Here is a 19,053-nt window from a genome sequence, read left to right on the forward strand (position 1 = left end):
TATCCTTTGACAAAAATTACATTGGTGGGTCAGGGCAAGGGTAACCTTTACATAGTACCATATCAATATTTAATTTATTAAGAACATAGTTCATTCTGAAAAAAAATGATTTTTCCTTGTCTCAGTTTCATGTTAAATTATTAATAGTTTTTTTGTTTTTGCTTTTTTTTTTTTTAACTAGGACCATTAGAAAAGATCTTTGGCAAGGACACAATAGAATATGTATTAAATTTGTGCAGAGGACAATTTGATTTCATTGTTCGGATACCTGATAGCCTCAAGATACGTATCTTATTATTCCTTGATACACAAGACATTAAGCAGCTGTCAGAAACATGCAAAACATTCCACAAGGTAAGCTTGTAAGATGCTACATAGGTAATCGGTAGAAAAAGACCTAAGTCTATAAGGTTCAACTGTTTAATCCTTACAAACCCAAGTTGATAAAGGGGAAGACAAAAAAACACTGCAAAATGCAAATACCCAATTCACCATAAAGTGGGTCCCACACTAGCAATTGGACAGATCCCTGGATCAACATTCTACACTCCTTAACTTTGAAACTCCAATAACCAATAAGGACATGCTGTAAGATTATGCAAATCAAGGAAGTAACAGATGTCGCTAACATCTGCAGATGATCACATTTTCAAGTACCTAGCTCCAATATCTGGCATGTATGGGGCATAAAAATTAGATTTGAATGGAAAAATGTTTAGCCACGTGAAACCTCAAAAAATAGATGAACTTGTGTGGAATGATTGTGTGATACCTCCTGTTAGTTGACATGACAGTTATCAATTCTTGTCGCAAACTGAGAGGGACAGAATGCTTGAATTGAGAGACCTTGGTTTATTACTCCAGTAGATCGCTGCATTCCTAGGCTGAGATCCCAGTACTGTTGAACATTGTGTGTCTGGTGGTTGGGAGAACAATGAACTGGAATGACAGCAAAAGGTGCACATAGGCAAACTTCTGCACGTACAGATCATCTGATTAGAAAAATGGCACCACGTGATCCATTTCTGTACTGCAAGAGAAATGGGATATCTCAAGCCTAGGGTGGCAAAAAGTTTCTACATAAACCATCAGAAGGTGTTTGCACAATATTGGGCTACAAGCTTGACGTCAATCTACAGGTGTTTCCTTGGACTCACGCCACCGCTCTTATAGGCTATCATGTGCACAGCAAGACTGCAATGGAGGCAATAATAGAGGTCAGTCCTCTACAGCAATGAGTCCTACTTTCGTCTAAGATGCAGTGATAGCCAGAGACGGGTCTGGGGACCACATGGGCAGTGCCATGAAGAGGCTTTACAAAGAAATATCATACCGGTCCCACTCCTGGGATTATAGTGTGGGGTGGCATAAGGTATTCTACCCAGACCCCTCTAGTCTTCATTTCAGGTACAATAACAGCTCAGTGCTACATTGATTTGGTCGTGGAACCAGTAGTACGTTCATTGCTCCAAAGTGTCCCAGGAGCCTTTTTTTAAACAGGACAATGCTAGGCCACACATTGCTTGTGCTACTGTGAGGAGCCTATGTGGCTTAAACATGCTAGCATAGCATATAGCTTCTCCAGAATTGTCTCCCATTGAGCATATCTGGAACATCATGTTACCCTTTTTCTATCATTTGCATACGATTAACATGACTATTGATCCTGTGATTGCCATAATTCCACAACTTTTCCTTCTTAGTGTTGCAATTTGAAAGTTCAGAAGGGTATATTAACCACTTGCTTACTGCTGCACGACTATATGTATCGACGTACAAAAGCGTTGGGTTACATTACGATCTGCCGGCTGTCATTAGACAGCTGCGGTCACAGTGAAGACCCTTAAAGGGGTCTCGAGCATGTGAATCCTGTGACACGCTGTCACAGGTATTTACAGTGAAGAAAATCTGGAATGGGCATGCTCAGAGAAGATCCTTGATGTGAGAGCAACCCCTGCTGACTATAACATTGACTGTGATCCTGAATAGTATCCTGGGCAGGAGCGGACGTCACTGTACCCTCCCCTGTGTGAATTGGGACTAGTGCTCAGTGAACTGTCTTTTAGCACTGCAAGAGTTAATCCCTTCCCAGTGCTCCAAGCCCAGCTGCTGATTAAGGAACTGATCAACCTTCCTATTTAGCACCTCCACGCCTGAGCTAGCTAAGGTGTGATCTCTCGTCTGACCACCCATGTACCGTACCTAGCCTAATTATCTATTCTGCTCCTTGCAGCCTGCCCTAAACTTGGAATTGTTATCTGGAATATGCATGTACTCAGCTTGCCCAGACTGTATTCAGACTATGTCTTCTGCCTAATTCCTTAGTGTTTCTCACCACCATGGGTCAGCAACCAACAACACCAGGACTACTACAGGCGGTAGCGGCCTGGTTGGTTCCCTGTGGTGAAGTCCAGATCCCTGTTAAATGGTGAATATCAGGGAACAGCCAGAACAACACCCTTAGGTTTAGCCCAAAGTCAAACTGGTTAGTTGGCACAGTGGGTCCACACCCACTGCCTGTTACAGTACACAAAATAAAAAAATATATGTATTAGTTTTAGCAATAGTGGACTTTGTGTGTGTGTGTGTGTGTGTGTGTGTGTGTGTGTAAATATACACATTTTTCTTTTTCTTTCAATTACCAGTACGGTGTTATAGGACCAGCAAAATAAAAATAGGCCGCCAAAAGTCATTTTTAAGTCTTGCGGTGAGCCCAACCAGTAGATAAATTACACAAATAGTGTCCTTTTTCACAGTACAAACATACAGTGATGGTTTTAGAAATGTTTTGTCTTGAAATCTTTTATAACAAAAAAATTTAGAAAAATAAATATTGTCCTGTGAAAAGTAATGTCAAATACATGTAGGTTGGCTCAGAAATGAAATAGTTATTTGGCCATTGCCAGGCCCATTGCTAAAACTGACAAACTGTCCCGGTAATGAAGGTGGGTAAACACTATGGTAAGGAGGTGGTTAACACCAGTAACCCTGTATATTGGGTTTATAAGGAAGATATCTAACACCTCCTCCAAGGGCTTGTCTGTGTTATATTAACCCCTTAGTGACTACCCATACGTATTTTTACGGTGGTCACTAAGCGGCCTTGGGCTTTAGCCCAAATTAGCAATTCAATCAAGCGCTGGAGCTCCATGCTCGCAGCTACTGGAGGTAGATGAGGGCTCGGGGCAGTGATCAGAGACCGTGACAAGCAGTCTCTGATCACGTGATCGCAATGATCAGAGCTGCCGGCAGTAAACTTTCTACCTCCTCTCATGTAAGAGAGGAGGGAGAAAGTCTCCAGTGCAGGGCTCGGGTGCCCCAGCTTCTCCCGATCCTCTCCCCCCGCCCTCAAGAAAGATGACGGCGGCGTCCCGGCGCATGCACACACTATAAGCCGGCCGCCGCTGCCCCTGCAGTATGTCTCTCTCCTCAGTAGAGGAGAGATAATAAGTAATTATGCCCTGATCAGGTCCGGCAGCACCCTGATCGGGGCAATATGCCCCCCAATGTATTTAATAAAGGGCAGGAGCACCCCCAGTAAAAAAATACAAAAACAAAATGGAGCAGACATGCGCACTGGTTACTGTGCTGAATATCTGCCTTCAGCACAGTAACCATCAGGGACCAATAGTAATGGTCCCTGATCATGTGATCTCCATGATAAACCAATCATGGAGATCACATCCATTATATTTACTAAACATAACCAGGACATGGGCTGTGTTTCTTTCTCCCCTCGGTGCAGTTGTTCTGTGAGGAGATAGAGAGATCAGATTTCTGTCCTGGCTGTGCAATTTGTGCAATTTACTGTGAAAAAAATAAATAAGTATCCCAATTTTAATCCACTCCCCAATTTAATGTGGACATCACCAATTTTACCCTTTATGATTTTTTTCATTTATTTGTGGACGATAAAATCCTGGAGTTAATTGTGCAGCAAACTAATCTGTATGACACACAGTTTGCTGTACAAAAGCCATAGTCTATCTATATAAGACGGTGGACCCCCACAAGTGTCCCTGAAATTAAAACATTTTTGGGGCTAACCCTGGACATGGGCATTGTAAAAAAAAAGCCATCTGTCCGATCGTATTGGGCTGTGAGTACCACTCACTCACCCTGTGTTTGCAGCAGTTATGTCCCAAAACCGCTATGAAGCCCTAATGCGGAGAAAAGCTTTGGATCTAGTGATCACCAGTCAGTGTGGTTTACTATAAGTACAGTGACTGAGTCACACCACACAAAAACAAAAGTTTTAGATTTTAGAAAAACTTACTTTTCTAAAATTTGATTAGTGGTATACGAGTCCCTATTCGGTTTGGAACAGTTTCAATGGAGTCCAGGAGAAATGGGACTACTTAAAAGTGGCACTATTGAAGGCAACAGATAATTGCATTAGGCTAGTCAGTAAAAGCAAAAAAAGGAAGAGACCACTGTGGTACTCAGCAGAAGTGACCAAAATCATTAAAAACAAAAAGATAGCAGAAAGAAATTTATAAGATTAGGCAGAGAGAGGCCAAACAAGTTATAAGAGCTTCTAAAGCACAGGCAGAAGAGAAATTAGCTCAGTTAGTGAAAAAAGGCGATAAGACATTCTTCAGATACATAAATGAAAAAAGGAAACTAAAACAAGGAATTACCAAATTAAAAACAAAAGAAGGAAGGTATATGGAAGAAGAAGAACTAGCTGACTGCCTCAATGAATACTTCTGTTTAGTTTTTACAAAGGAAAATGAAGGAAAAGGACCTCAGGGAGGAAGACTAATGAATCTTCTGATGCATGTGTCTTTACAGAGGAAGAGGTTCGAAGTCAACTGCCTAAAATTAATACGAATAAGTCACAGAGGCCTGATAGGATATACCCAAAGCTATTAAAAGAGCTCAGCGGTGAACTAGCAGAACCATTAACAGATTTATTTAACCAATCACTGGTAACAGGAGTCGTCCCAAAAGATTTGAAATTAGCAAATGTTGTGCCCATTCACAAGAAAGGTAGTAGGGAGTAATCGTGAAACTATAGGCCAGTAATACTGTCCCACATAGAAGGCTTATCAATAAATTGCAGTCTTTGAGCTTGGACTCCCATATTGTTGAATGTATTAGGCAGTGGCTGAGGGACAGACAACAGAGGGTTGTAGTCAATGGAGTATATTCAGACCATGGTCTTGTTACCAGTGGGGTACCTCAGGGATCTGTTCTGGGACCCATATTGTTTGATATCTTTATCAGCAAAATTGCAGAAGGCCTCGATGGTAAGGTGTGTCTGTTTGCTGATGACACAAAGATTTGTAACAGGGTTGATGCTCCTGGAGGGATACACCAAATGGAAAAGGATTTAGGAAAACTAGAGGAATGGTCAAAAATCTGGCAACTAAAATTTAATGTTGATAAGTGCAAGATAATGCAAGAGCAGAATATAAAATCTGCGATACTGTCCTAACCTCGTATCTGAGGAAAGGGATTTAGGGGTCATTATTTCATAAGACTTAAAGGTAGGCAGACAATGTCATAGAGCAACAGGAAATGCTAGCAGAATGCTTGGGTATAGGGAGAGGCATTACCAGTAGAAAGAGGGAGGTGCTCATGCCGCTCTACAGAGCACTAGTGAGACCTCATTTGGAGTATTGTGCGCAGTACTGGAGACCATATCTCCAGAAGGATATTGATACTTTGAAGAGAGTTCAGAGAAGAGCTACTAAACTGGTACATGGATTGCAGGATAAAACTTACCAGGAAAGATTAAAGGACCTTAACATGTATAGCTTGGAAGAAAGACGAGACAGAGGGGATATGATAGAAACTTTTAAATACATAAAGGGAATCAACAAGGTAAAAGAGGAGAAAATATTTAAAAGAATAAAAACTGCTACAAGAGGACATAGTTTTAAATTAGAGGGTCAAAGGTTTAAAAGTAATATCAGGAAGTATTACTTTACTGAGAGAGTAGTGGATGCATGGAATAGCCTTCCTGCAGAAGTGGTAGCTGAAAATACAGTGAAGGAGTTTAAGCATGCATGGGATAGGCATAAGGCCATCCTTCATATAAGATAGGGCCAGGAGCTATTCATAGTATTCAGTATATTGGGCAGACTAGATGGGCCAAATAGTTCTTTTCTGCCGACACATTCTATGTTTCTATGGTTTATGCATATTTCTGACAATTCCCTAGTCCCCCCCAGAACTGACCCAGCCTACGACCACCTAAATAAATTGAGACCCCTTATTTCCCTCCTTACGGATTTATTCTTAAAATTATATACCCCTGAAAAAAATCTATCCGTCGATGAATCCTTTTTTTGTTTTAAAGGCCGCCTTTCCTTCCGTCAGTTTATTCCCTCCAAGCGTGCCAGATATGGGGTAAAATTATATAAGGTGTGTGAGCAGTGGCGTACCTACAATAGCGGCAGACCACGCGGCTGCTATGGGGCCCGTGAAGGGGGGGGGGCCTGGAGTGGATGGAAGGCCCCGCCCCTAATTACACTGACATAGCTGCTGTGGCTCCACTATCACTTCTCCCTATCTGGGGCTCAGACGGGCCCTGCTTCCCCTGTGCTCAGGGCCCCCCTCCCCTTACTTATTTTATCAATCTTCCTGCCGGCTCCTGCAGTGACAGACAGTGCCCAGCCAGCCTATGCCAGTGCGCTTTCCTCTGTCTGTCTGCTGGGTGTTGAACCGGCCAATCAGCATTTAGCAGCGTTAATAGCCTGATGCTGATTGGCTAGCCTAGCTCAGTAGACAGAGACAGGACTGAGCGGGCGGGATGCTAGACTTGTCTTCCACTGCGCTGCCTGCCCGGCTCAGTGATTTATAACTCCAATCCCCAGAGACTGGTAATGTGTCCAGAGAGCGTGCCCTGCACAGCTACAGAAGAAGTAAGTAGTGTGCAGCTGTGCACCGTCAAAAGTAAAAAAAAAAGTTAATGGGGAAGTGTGGGGGAGGGGGGAATGGTTAGTGTGAGGGGGCAGCAGCAAGCAGAGTTCGAGGGGAGGGGGGGCACACTGTCCTCTACATAATCTTATCATATACAGAACAATGTGCCTCAAGCAGCCCCCCCCCCCCATTAACACTGCTTGCTGTTGATGCTTATATAGACAACGATGCCCTAGCAGCTCCCCCCCCCATTACAGTGAACTCTGTCACATTAGCATTAAGAAGAGTTCATGGAGGGGGAGGGGGGTGTTGTGCAGAGTGGGCACAAGCAGGAGGAACGATGCTATGCAAGCTCCTGCCTTGCCCTCCTTCAGCTCTACTCGCATATAAATCGCTCTTCCTGCCTGTGCCCACTGTGCCAGGCTTTAGCAGACAGGCAGGAAGAGTGATGTGTGCTGTACATCACTCGCTGCAGCCCTAGTGAAATCTGTACTTCTGTACACCACTGTCATATCAGCGGTGTACGAAAGTATGGATTGTTAAGCACTATAGGCACTTGAATTTCAGGTGCCTGTTTCTCATACAAAAAAAATAAAAAAATCGTAGAAAAAGTCATTTAGGCTACTTTCACACTTGCGGCAGGACGGATCCGACAGGCTGTTCACCATGTCGGATCCGTCCTGCGGCTATTTCGCCATGCCGCCGGACCGCCGCTCCGTCCCCATTGACTGCATGTCAGGCTTTTTAGTCCAGCGGCTCTCGCCGTGCACTGCCGTGCTGCGCCGGAGCTCCGCCCCGTCCCCATTATAGTCAATGGGGACGGAGCGGCGGTCCGGTGGCACGGCAAAATAGCCGCAGGACGGATCCGACATGGTGAACAGTCTGTCGGATCCGTCCTGCCGCAAGTGTGAAAGTAGCCTAAGTCACTTAAAATAGTTTCTAATAAACTTCATTTAGTTTACATGTACTCTAAGTTAGGGATGTCCAACCTGCGTTCCTACAGCTGTTGCATGATGGAAGTTGCAGTTTTGCAGTAGCTGGACGGCTGCAGGTTGGACATCCCTACTTTAAAGGGTTATTCAGGTTCTTTCAAGTTATGCCCTATCCACGAGAATGGAGGCCCTGTATCCCCTGAAGCCTGTAATGATCAGAGGGGCCAGTCGCACATGTGCACGGCCGTTCTATTAATTTCTATGGAAATTCCAGAGATATTTGAGCAGTGTACACATCTTGTGGATAGGGAATAGTTTGAAACGAGAATACCCTTTTAAGGCTTTATATTGTCAGTAGTAGGCTGCATACGTATGGAACCATGTCTACTTAACCCCTTAAGGACTCAGCCCTATTTCACCTTAAGGACTTGGCCATTTTTTGCAAATCTGACCAGTGTCACTTTAAGTGCTCATAACTTTAAAACGCATTGACTTATCCAGGCCGTTCTGAGATTGTTTTTTCGTCACATATTGTACTTCATGACACTGCTAAAATTGGGTCAAAAAAGTAAATTTTTTTGCATAAAAAAATACCATATTTACCAAAAATTTAGAAAAATTAGCAAATTTCTAACTTTCAGTTTCTCTACTTCAGTAATACATAGTAATACCCCCAAAAATTGTGATTACTTTACATTCCCCATATGTCTACTTCATGTTTGTAGCATTTTGGGAATTATATTTTATTTTTTGGGGATGTTACAAGGCTTAGAAGCAAATCTTGAAATTTTTCAGAAATTTACAAAAACCCAATTTTTAGGGACCACTACAGGTCTGAAGTCACTTTGCAAGGCTTACATAATAGAAACCGCCCAAAAATGACCCCATTCTATAAACTACACCCCTCAAGGTATTCAAAACTGATTTTACAAACTTCGTTAACACTTTAGGTGTTGCACAAGAGTTATTGGCAAATGGGGATGAAATTTGCAAATTTCTTTTTTTTGCCTAATTTTCCATTTTAACCCATTTTTTCCACTAACAAAGCAAGGGTTAACAGCCAAACAAGACTGTATCTTTATTGCCCTGACTCTGCCATTTACAGAAACACCCCATATGTGACCGTAAACTACTGTACGGCCACACAGCGGGGCGTAGAGTGAAAGGTGCACCGTATGGTTTTTGGAAGCCAGATTTTGCTGGACTGTTTTTTTGACACAATGTCCCATTTGAAGCCCCCTGATGCACCCCTAGAGTAGAAACTCCATAAAAGTGACCCCATCTAAGAAACTACACCCCTCAAGGTATTCAAAACTGATTTTACAAACTTTGTTAACCCTTTAGGTGTTGCACAAGATTTAATGGAAAATAGAGATACAATTTCAAAATTTCACTTTTTTGGCAGATTTTCCATTTTAATATTTTTTTTCCAGTTACAAAGCAAGGGTTAACAGCCAAACAAAACTCATTATTTATGGCCCTGATTCTGTAGTTTACAGAAACACCCCATATGTGGCCGTAAACTACTGTACGGGCACACAGTAGGGCGTAGAGGGAAAGGTGCGCCGTATGGTTTTTGGAAGCCAGATTTTGCTGGACTGGTTTTTTGACACCATGTCCCATTTGAAGCCCCCCCTGATGCACCCCTAGAGTAGAAACTCCATAAAAGTGACCCCATCTAAGAAACTACACCCCTCAAGGTATTCAAAACAGATTTTACAAACTTTGTTAACCCTTTAGGTGTTGCACAAGATTTAATGGAAAATAGAGATACAATTTCAAAATTTCACTTTTTTGGCAGATTTTCCATTTTAATATTTTTTTTCCAGTTACAAAGCAAGGGTTAACAGCCAAACAAAACTCATTATTTATGGCCCTGATTCTGTAGTTTACAGAAACACCCCATATGTGGTCGTAAACCGCTGTACGGGCACACGGCAGGGCGCAGAAGGAAAGGAATGCCATACGGTTTTTGGAAGGCAGATTTTGCTGGACTGGTTTTTTTGACACCATGTCCTATTTGAAGCCCCCCTGATGCACCCCTAGAGTAGAAACTCCAAAAAAGTGACCCCATTTTAGAAACTACGGGATAGGGTGGCAGTTTTGTTGGTACTAGTTTAGGGTACATATGATTTTTGGTTGCTCTATATTACACTTTTTTGTGCGGCAAGGTAACAAGAAATAGATTTTTTGGCACGTTTTTTTTTTTTGTTATTTACAAAATTCATCTGACAGGTTAGATCATGTGGTAATTTTATAGAGCAGGTTGTCACGGACGCGGCGATACCTAATATGTATACAATTTTTTTTATTTATGTAAGTTTTACACAATGATTTCATTTTTAAAACAAAAAAAATGTTTTAGTGTCTCCATAATCTAAGAGCCATAGTTTTTTCAGTTTTTGGGCGATTATCTTAAGTAGGGTCTCATTTTTTGCGGGATGAGATGACGGTTTGAGTGGCACTATTTTGGGGTGCATATGACTTTTTGATCACTTGCTATTATACTTTTTGTGACGTAAGATGACAAAAGAAAAAAATAAGGGGTTGGGTCAGCACAACCTGCTGCAGGTGCACATCACTATGGCGAAATACATATACAAACGGAAAATGCAAATGTGATCGCACACTACATCCAGCACTCTGCCCTCCATGCTGGATGAGACATTGGTTTATATTTTGGCCAAAGCATAGTAAGCCACTCACCGCGTCAAGGCTGTCTCATGAGTGGTCCCTAACTCTTGTTCCTACCTGTTCATGGGCCATGACAGCCACATAAAATCCAGGGAATGCAGGTCAGCATGCAAGCCAAGTACACTTTGCTTGTAACCCCGTCCGGTGCCATTACAGCTTTCATCGGATCCAGGGATGCAAGTACCAACATGCATGCTGAACCTACCATATACTTCTCCTGGAGCCAGATGGCTAATGGTAGGTTCTATACAAGCAGACTCAGTTTTATACTGACTTTAAAACCAGCCTCAAGGACAGATTAACTGGTCAGGTGTGCAATGACTCCAAGGAGATCGCCACGCCTCCAATATATACTACAAAGAAAAAAATAAGGGGTTGGGTCAGCACAACCTGCTGCAGGTGCACATCACTATGGCGAAATACATATACAAACGGAAAATGCAAATGTGATCGCACACTACATCCAGCACTCTGCCCTCCATGCTGGATGAGACATTGGTTTATATTTTGGCCAAAGCATAGTAAGCCACTCACCGCGTCAAGGCTGTCTCATGAGTGGTCCCTAACTCTTGTTCCTACCTGTTCATGGGCCATGACAGCCACATAAAATCCAGGGAATGCAGGTCAGCATGCAAGCCAAGTACACTTTGCTTGTAACCCCGTCCGGTGCCATTACAGCTTTCATCGGATCCAGGGATGCAAGTACCAACATGCATGCTGAACCTACCATATACTTCTCCTGGAGCCAGATGGCTAATGGTAGGTTCTATACAAGCAGACTCAGTTTTATACTGACTTTAAAACCAGCCTCAAGGACAGATTAACTGGTCAGGTGTGCAATGACTCCAAGGAGATCGCCACGCCTCCAATATATACTACAAAGAAAAAAATAAGGGGTTGGGTCAGCACAACCTGCTGCAGGTGCACATCACTATGGCGAAATACATATACAAACGGAAAATGCAAATGTGATCGCACACTACATCCAGCACTCTGCCCTCCATGCTGGATGAGACATTGGTTTATATTTTGGCCAAAGCATAGTAAGCCACTCACCGCGTCAAGGCTGTCTCATGAGTGGTCCCTAACTCTTGTTCCTACCTGTTCATGGGCCATGACAGCCACATAAAATCCAGGGAATGCAGGTCAGCATGCAAGCCAAGTACACTTTGCTTGTAACCCCGTCCGGTGCCATTACAGCTTTCATCGGATCCAGGGATGCAAGTACCAACATGCATGCTGAACCTACCATATACTTCTCCTGGAGCCAGATGGCTAATGGTAGGTTCTATACAAGCAGACTCAGTTTTATACTGACTTTAAAACCAGCCTCAAGGACAGATTAACTGGTCAGGTGTGCAATGACTCCAAGGAGATCGCCACGCCTCCAATATATACTACAAAGAAAAAAATAAGGGGTTGGGTCAGCACAACCTGCTGCAGGTGCACATCACTATGGCGAAATACATATACAAACGGAAAATGCAAATGTGATCGCACACTACATCCAGCACTCTGCCCTCCATGCTGGATGAGACATTGGTTTATATTTTGGCCAAAGCATAGTAAGCCACTCACCGCGTCAAGGCTGTCTCATGAGTGGTCCCTAACTCTTGTTCCTACCTGTTCATGGGCCATGACAGCCACATAAAATCCAGGGAATGCAGGTCAGCATGCAAGCCAAGTACACTTTGCTTGTAACCCCGTCCGGTGCCATTACAGCTTTCATCGGATCCAGGGATGCAAGTACCAACATGCATGCTGAACCTACCATATACTTCTCCTGGAGCCAGATGGCTAATGGTAGGTTCTATACAAGCAGACTCAGTTTTATACTGACTTTAAAACCAGCCTCAAGGACAGATTAACTGGTCAGGTGTGCAATGACTCCAAGGAGATCGCCACGCCTCCAATATATACTACAAAGAAAAAAATAAGGGGTTGGGTCAGCACAACCTGCTGCAGGTGCACATCACTATGGCGAAATACATATACAAACGGAAAATGCAAATGTGATCGCACACTACATCCAGCACTCTGCCCTCCATGCTGGATGAGACATTGGTTTATATTTTGGCCAAAGCATAGTAAGCCACTCACCGCGTCAAGGCTGTCTCATGAGTGGTCCCTAACTCTTGTTCCTACCTGTTCATGGGCCATGACAGCCACATAAAATCCAGGGAATGCAGGTCAGCATGCAAGCCAAGTACACTTTGCTTGTAACCCCGTCCGGTGCCATTACAGCTTTCATCGGATCCAGGGATGCAAGTACCAACATGCATGCTGAACCTACCATATACTTCTCCTGGAGCCAGATGGCTAATGGTAGGTTCTATACAAGCAGACTCAGTTTTATACTGACTTTAAAACCAGCCTCAAGGACAGATTAACTGGTCAGGTGTGCAATGACTCCAAGGAGATCGCCACGCCTCCAATATATACTACAAAGAAAAAAATAAGGGGTTGGGTCAGCACAACCTGCTGCAGGTGCACATCACTATGGCGAAATACATATACAAACGGAAAATGCAAATGTGATCGCACACTACATCCAGCACTCTGCCCTCCATGCTGGATGAGACATTGGTTTATATTTTGGCCAAAGCATAGTAAGCCACTCACCGCGTCAAGGCTGTCTCATGAGTGGTCCCTAACTCTTGTTCCTACCTGTTCATGGGCCATGACAGCCACATAAAATCCAGGGAATGCAGGTCAGCATGCAAGCCAAGTACACTTTGCTTGTAACCCCGTCCGGTGCCATTACAGCTTTCATCGGATCCAGGGATGCAAGTACCAACATGCATGCTGAACCTACCATATACTTCTCCTGGAGCCAGATGGCTAATGGTAGGTTCTATACAAGCAGACTCAGTTTTATACTGACTTTAAAACCAGCCTCAAGGACAGATTAACTGGTCAGGTGTGCAATGACTCCAAGGAGATCGCCACGCCTCCAATATATACTACAAAGAAAAAAATAAGGGGTTGGGTCAGCACAACCTGCTGCAGGTGCACATCACTATGGCGAAATACATATACAAACGGAAAATGCAAATGTGATCGCACACTACATCCAGCACTCTGCCCTCCATGCTGGATGAGACATTGGTTTATATTTTGGCCAAAGCATAGTAAGCCACTCACCGCGTCAAGGCTGTCTCATGAGTGGTCCCTAACTCTTGTTCCTACCTGTTCATGGGCCATGACAGCCACATAAAATCCAGGGAATGCAGGTCAGCATGCAAGCCAAGTACACTTTGCTTGTAACCCCGTCCGGTGCCATTACAGCTTTCATCGGATCCAGGGATGCAAGTACCAACATGCATGCTGAACCTACCATATACTTCTCCTGGAGCCAGATGGCTAATGGTAGGTTCTATACAAGCAGACTCAGTTTTATACTGACTTTAAAACCAGCCTCAAGGACAGATTAACTGGTCAGGTGTGCAATGACTCCAAGGAGATCGCCACGCCTCCAATATATACTACAAAGAAAAAAATAAGGGGTTGGGTCAGCACAACCTGCTGCAGGTGCACATCACTATGGCGAAATACATATACAAACGGAAAATGCAAATGTGATCGCACACTACATCCAGCACTCTGCCCTCCATGCTGGATGAGACATTGGTTTATATTTTGGCCAAAGCATAGTAAGCCACTCACCGCGTCAAGGCTGTCTCATGAGTGGTCCCTAACTCTTGTTCCTACCTGTTCATGGGCCATGACAGCCACATAAAATCCAGGGAATGCAGGTCAGCATGCAAGCCAAGTACACTTTGCTTGTAACCCCGTCCGGTGCCATTACAGCTTTCATCGGATCCAGGGATGCAAGTACCAACATGCATGCTGAACCTACCATATACTTCTCCTGGAGCCAGATGGCTAATGGTAGGTTCTATACAAGCAGACTCAGTTTTATACTGACTTTAAAACCAGCCTCAAGGACAGATTAACTGGTCAGGTGTGCAATGACTCCAAGGAGATCGCCACGCCTCCAATATATACTACAAAGAAAAAAATAAGGGGTTGGGTCAGCACAACCTGCTGCAGGTGCACATCACTATGGCGAAATACATATACAAACGGAAAATGCAAATGTGATCGCACACTACATCCAGCACTCTGCCCTCCATGCTGGATGAGACATTGGTTTATATTTTGGCCAAAGCATAGTAAGCCACTCACCGCGTCAAGGCTGTCTCATGAGTGGTCCCTAACTCTTGTTCCTACCTGTTCATGGGCCATGACAGCCACATAAAATCCAGGGAATGCAGGTCAGCATGCAAGCCAAGTACACTTTGCTTGTAACCCCGTCCGGTGCCATTACAGCTGGCACCGGACGGGGTTACAAGCAAAGTGTACTTGGCTTGCATGCTGACCTGCATTCCCTGGATTTTATGTGGCTGTCATGGCCCATGAACAGGTAGGAACAAGAGTTAGGGACCACTCATGAGACAGCCTTGACGCGGTGAGTGGCTTACTATGCTTTGGCCAAAATATAAACCAATGTCTCATCCAGCATGGAGGGCAGAGTGCTGGATGTAGTGTGCGATCACATTTGCATTTTCCGTTTGTATATGTATTTCGCCATAGTGATGTGCACCTGCAGCAGGTTGTGCTGACCCAACCCCTTATTTTTTTCTTTGTAGTATATATTGGAGGCGTGGCGATCTCCTTGGAGTCATTGCACACCTGACCAGTTAATCTGTCCTTGAGGCTGGTTTTAAAGTCAGTATAAAACTGAGTCTGCTTGTATAGAACCTACCATTAGCCATCTGGCTCCAGGAGAAGTATATGGTAGGTTCAGCATGCATGTTGGTACTTGCATCCCTGGATCCGATGAAAGCTGTAATGGCACCGGACGGGGTTACAAGCAAAGTGTACTTGGCTTGCATGCTGACCTGCATTCCCTGGATTTTATGTGGCTGTCATGGCCCATGAACAGGTAGGAACAAGAGTTAGGGACCACTCATGAGACAGCCTTGACGCGGTGAGTGGCTTACTATGCTTTGGCCAAAATATAAACCAATGTCTCATCCAGCATGGAGGGCAGAGTGCTGGATGTAGTGTGCGATCACATTTGCATTTTCCGTTTGTATATGTATTTCGCCATAGTGATGTGCACCTGCAGCAGGTTGTGCTGACCCAACCCCTTATTTTTTTCTTTGTAGTATATATTGGAGGCGTGGCGATCTCCTTGGAGTCATTGCACACCTGACCAGTTAATCTGTCCTTGAGGCTGGTTTTAAAGTCAGTATAAAACTGAGTCTGCTTGTATAGAACCTACCATTAGCCATCTGGCTCCAGGAGAAGTATATGGTAGGTTCAGCATGCATGTTGGTACTTGCATCCCTGGATCCGATGAAAGCTGTAATGGCACCGGACGGGGTTACAAGCAAAGTGTACTTGGCTTGCATGCTGACCTGCATTCCCTGGATTTTATGTGGCTGTCATGGCCCATGAACAGGTAGGAACAAGAGTTAGGGACCACTCATGAGACAGCCTTGACGCGGTGAGTGGCTTACTATGCTTTGGCCAAAATATAAACCAATGTCTCATCCAGCATGGAGGGCAGAGTGCTGGATGTAGTGTGCGATCACATTTGCATTTTCCGTTTGTATATGTATTTCGCCATAGTGATGTGCACCTGCAGCAGGTTGTGCTGACCCAACCCCTTATTTTTTTCTTTGTAGTATATATTGGAGGCGTGGCGATCTCCTTGGAGTCATTGCACACCTGACCAGTTAATCTGTCCTTGAGGCTGGTTTTAAAGTCAGTATAAAACTGAGTCTGCTTGTATAGAACCTACCATTAGCCATCTGGCTCCAGGAGAAGTATATGGTAGGTTCAGCATGCATGTTGGTACTTGCATCCCTGGATCCGATGAAAGCTGTAATGGCACCGGACGGGGTTACAAGCAAAGTGTACTTGGCTTGCATGCTGACCTGCATTCCCTGGATTTTATGTGGCTGTCATGGCCCATGAACAGGTAGGAACAAGAGTTAGGGACCACTCATGAGACAGCCTTGACGCGGTGAGTGGCTTACTATGCTTTGGCCAAAATATAAACCAATGTCTCATCCAGCATGGAGGGCAGAGTGCTGGATGTAGTGTGCGATCACATTTGCATTTTCCGTTTGTATATGTATTTCGCCATAGTGATGTGCACCTGCAGCAGGTTGTGCTGACCCAACCCCTTATTTTTTTCTTTGTAGTATATATTGGAGGCGTGGCGATCTCCTTGGAGTCATTGCACACCTGACCAGTTAATCTGTCCTTGAGGCTGGTTTTAAAGTCAGTATAAAACTGAGTCTGCTTGTATAGAACCTACCATTAGCCATCTGGCTCCAGGAGAAGTATATGGTAGGTTCAGCATGCATGTTGGTACTTGCATCCCTGGATCCGATGAAAGCTGTAATGGCACCGGACGGGGTTACAAGCAAAGTGTACTTGGCTTGCATGCTGACCTGCATTCCCTGGATTTTATGTGGCTGTCATGGCCCATGAACAGGTAGGAACAAGAGTTAGGGACCACTCATGAGACAGCCTTGACGCGGTGAGTGGCTTACTATGCTTTGGCCAAAATATAAACCAATGTCTCATCCAGCATGGAGGGCAGAGTGCTGGATGTAGTGTGCGATCACATTTGCATTTTCCGTTTGTATATGTATTTCGCCATAGTGATGTGCACCTGCAGCAGGTTGTGCTGACCCAACCCCTTATTTTTTTTCTTTGTAGTATATATTGGAGGCGTGGCGATCTCCTTGGAGTCATTGCACACCTGACCAGTTAATCTGTCCTTGAGGCTGGTTTTAAAGTCAGTATAAAACTGAGTCTGCTTGTATAGAACCTACCATTAGCCATCTGGCTCCAGGAGAAGTATATGGTAGGTTCAGCATGCATGTTGGTACTTGCATCCCTGGATCCGATGAAAGCTGTAATGGCACCGGACGGGGTTACAAGCAAAGTGTACTTGGCTTGCATGCTGACCTGCATTCCCTGGATTTTATGTGGCTGTCATGGCCCATGAACAGGTAGGAACAAGAGTTAGGGACCACTCATGAGACAGCCTTGACGCGGTGAGTGGCTTACTATGCTTTGGCCAAAATATAAACCAATGTCTCATCCAGCATGGAGGGCAGAGTGCTGGATGTAGTGTGCGATCACATTTGCATTTTCCGTTTGTAAGATGACAAAAAATTGCTTTTTTTACACCGTTTTTATTTTAATTTTTTTTACGGTGGTCACCTGAGGGGTTAGGTCATGTGATATTTTTATAGAGCCGGTCGATACGGACGCGGCAATACCTAATATGTATACTTTTTATTTATTTATTTAAGTTTTACACAATGATTTCATTTTTGAAACCAAAAGAATCATGTTTTAGTGTTTCCATAGTCTAAGAGCCATAGTTTTTTCAGTTTTTGGGCGATTATCTTGGGTAGGGTATGATTTTTGCGGGATGAGATGACGGTTTGATTGGTACTATTTTGGCGTACATGCGACTTTTTTGATCACTTTTATTACCTTTTTTGGGAAGTAAGGTGAGCAAAATTTCAATTTCCTAATAGTTTTTATTTTTATGGCGTTCACCGTGCGGGGAAAGTAACATGACCGTTTTATAGATCAGGTCGTTACGGACGCGGCGATACCAAACATGTGTAGGGAATTTTATTTTTTTTCATTTTTAATCAGTGATAAATGTGTTTTTGGATTTTTACTTTTTTTTCACTTTTTTTCACTTTTTTTTTGACCCAGACCCACTTGGTTCTTGAAGATCCAGTGGGTCTGATGTCTGTATAATACAGTACAGAACAATATATATTGTACAGTATTGTATTTTACTTACACTTTGTCTGAACAGATCTCTGCCTTTAGCACAGATCTGTTCAGCACCATGGACAGCAGGATGCCTGAGAGGCGTCCTGTTGCCATGGGAACCTTCCCCGTCTGCTCAGTAGTTGTCAGAACTTCGCAGACGGGGAAGGGTAAGCACAGGGCTGAGGGGGGCTGTCTGGGGGCTCTCTCCCTCTCCATCGGGGGGGGGGCTGCAAAGGCACAGCAGCCCCCCGATGGGAGAGGGAGGGAGGGAGCTCCCTCTTTCTGTTAAACGGCTGACATCGCATCATCGATGTCAGCCGTTTATACCAGGGTGCCAGCAATGTGATGGCACCCTGGTATACCCACTAGAGACCAACGATTATACAAGGGGAGGCGGGCGGGGGATCGCGATCCCGCCTGCCGCACCGCCCGCCTCCCGCACCGCCCCCACCGCCCACAACTCCCCCCCCTGCACCACCCGCCGGCAAAAAATCATGCAGGGGTGCAGGGGGGGGGTGTAAAATATATATTTTAGGGACACTAAAGCTTCTGATCCCCGCGGTCAGGGCCCGCGGGGATCAGAAACTGCACAAAGCGCAGCAAACCGCAGGTCTGAATTGACCTGCGGTTTTCTGCGATCGCCGATGCGGGGGGGTCAAATGAGCCCCCCCCTGCATTGTTACGGGATGCCGGCTGAATGATTTCAGCCGAAATCCCGTTCCGATTAACCCCT

At 44.4% G+C, this 19,053-nt stretch overlaps 1 protein-coding gene across 1 annotated transcript in view; it reads left to right on the forward strand.

The window, feature by feature from the left end:
• The window catches only part of LOC120993469 (F-box only protein 36-like), a 57,509-nt gene that overhangs the window by 29,052 nt on the left and 9,404 nt on the right, over window positions 1–19,053 (forward strand). The window contains exon 3 of the mRNA XM_040421969.1: window positions 182–354. Within this exon, the coding sequence (XP_040277903.1) occupies window positions 182–354 (173 nt within the window). The remainder of the gene's footprint in view (window positions 1–181; window positions 355–19,053) is intronic.

Source organism: Bufo bufo, chromosome 3, assembly GCF_905171765.1.
Source record: "Bufo bufo chromosome 3, aBufBuf1.1, whole genome shotgun sequence".
Lineage (NCBI taxonomy): Eukaryota > Metazoa > Chordata > Amphibia > Anura > Bufonidae > Bufo > Bufo bufo.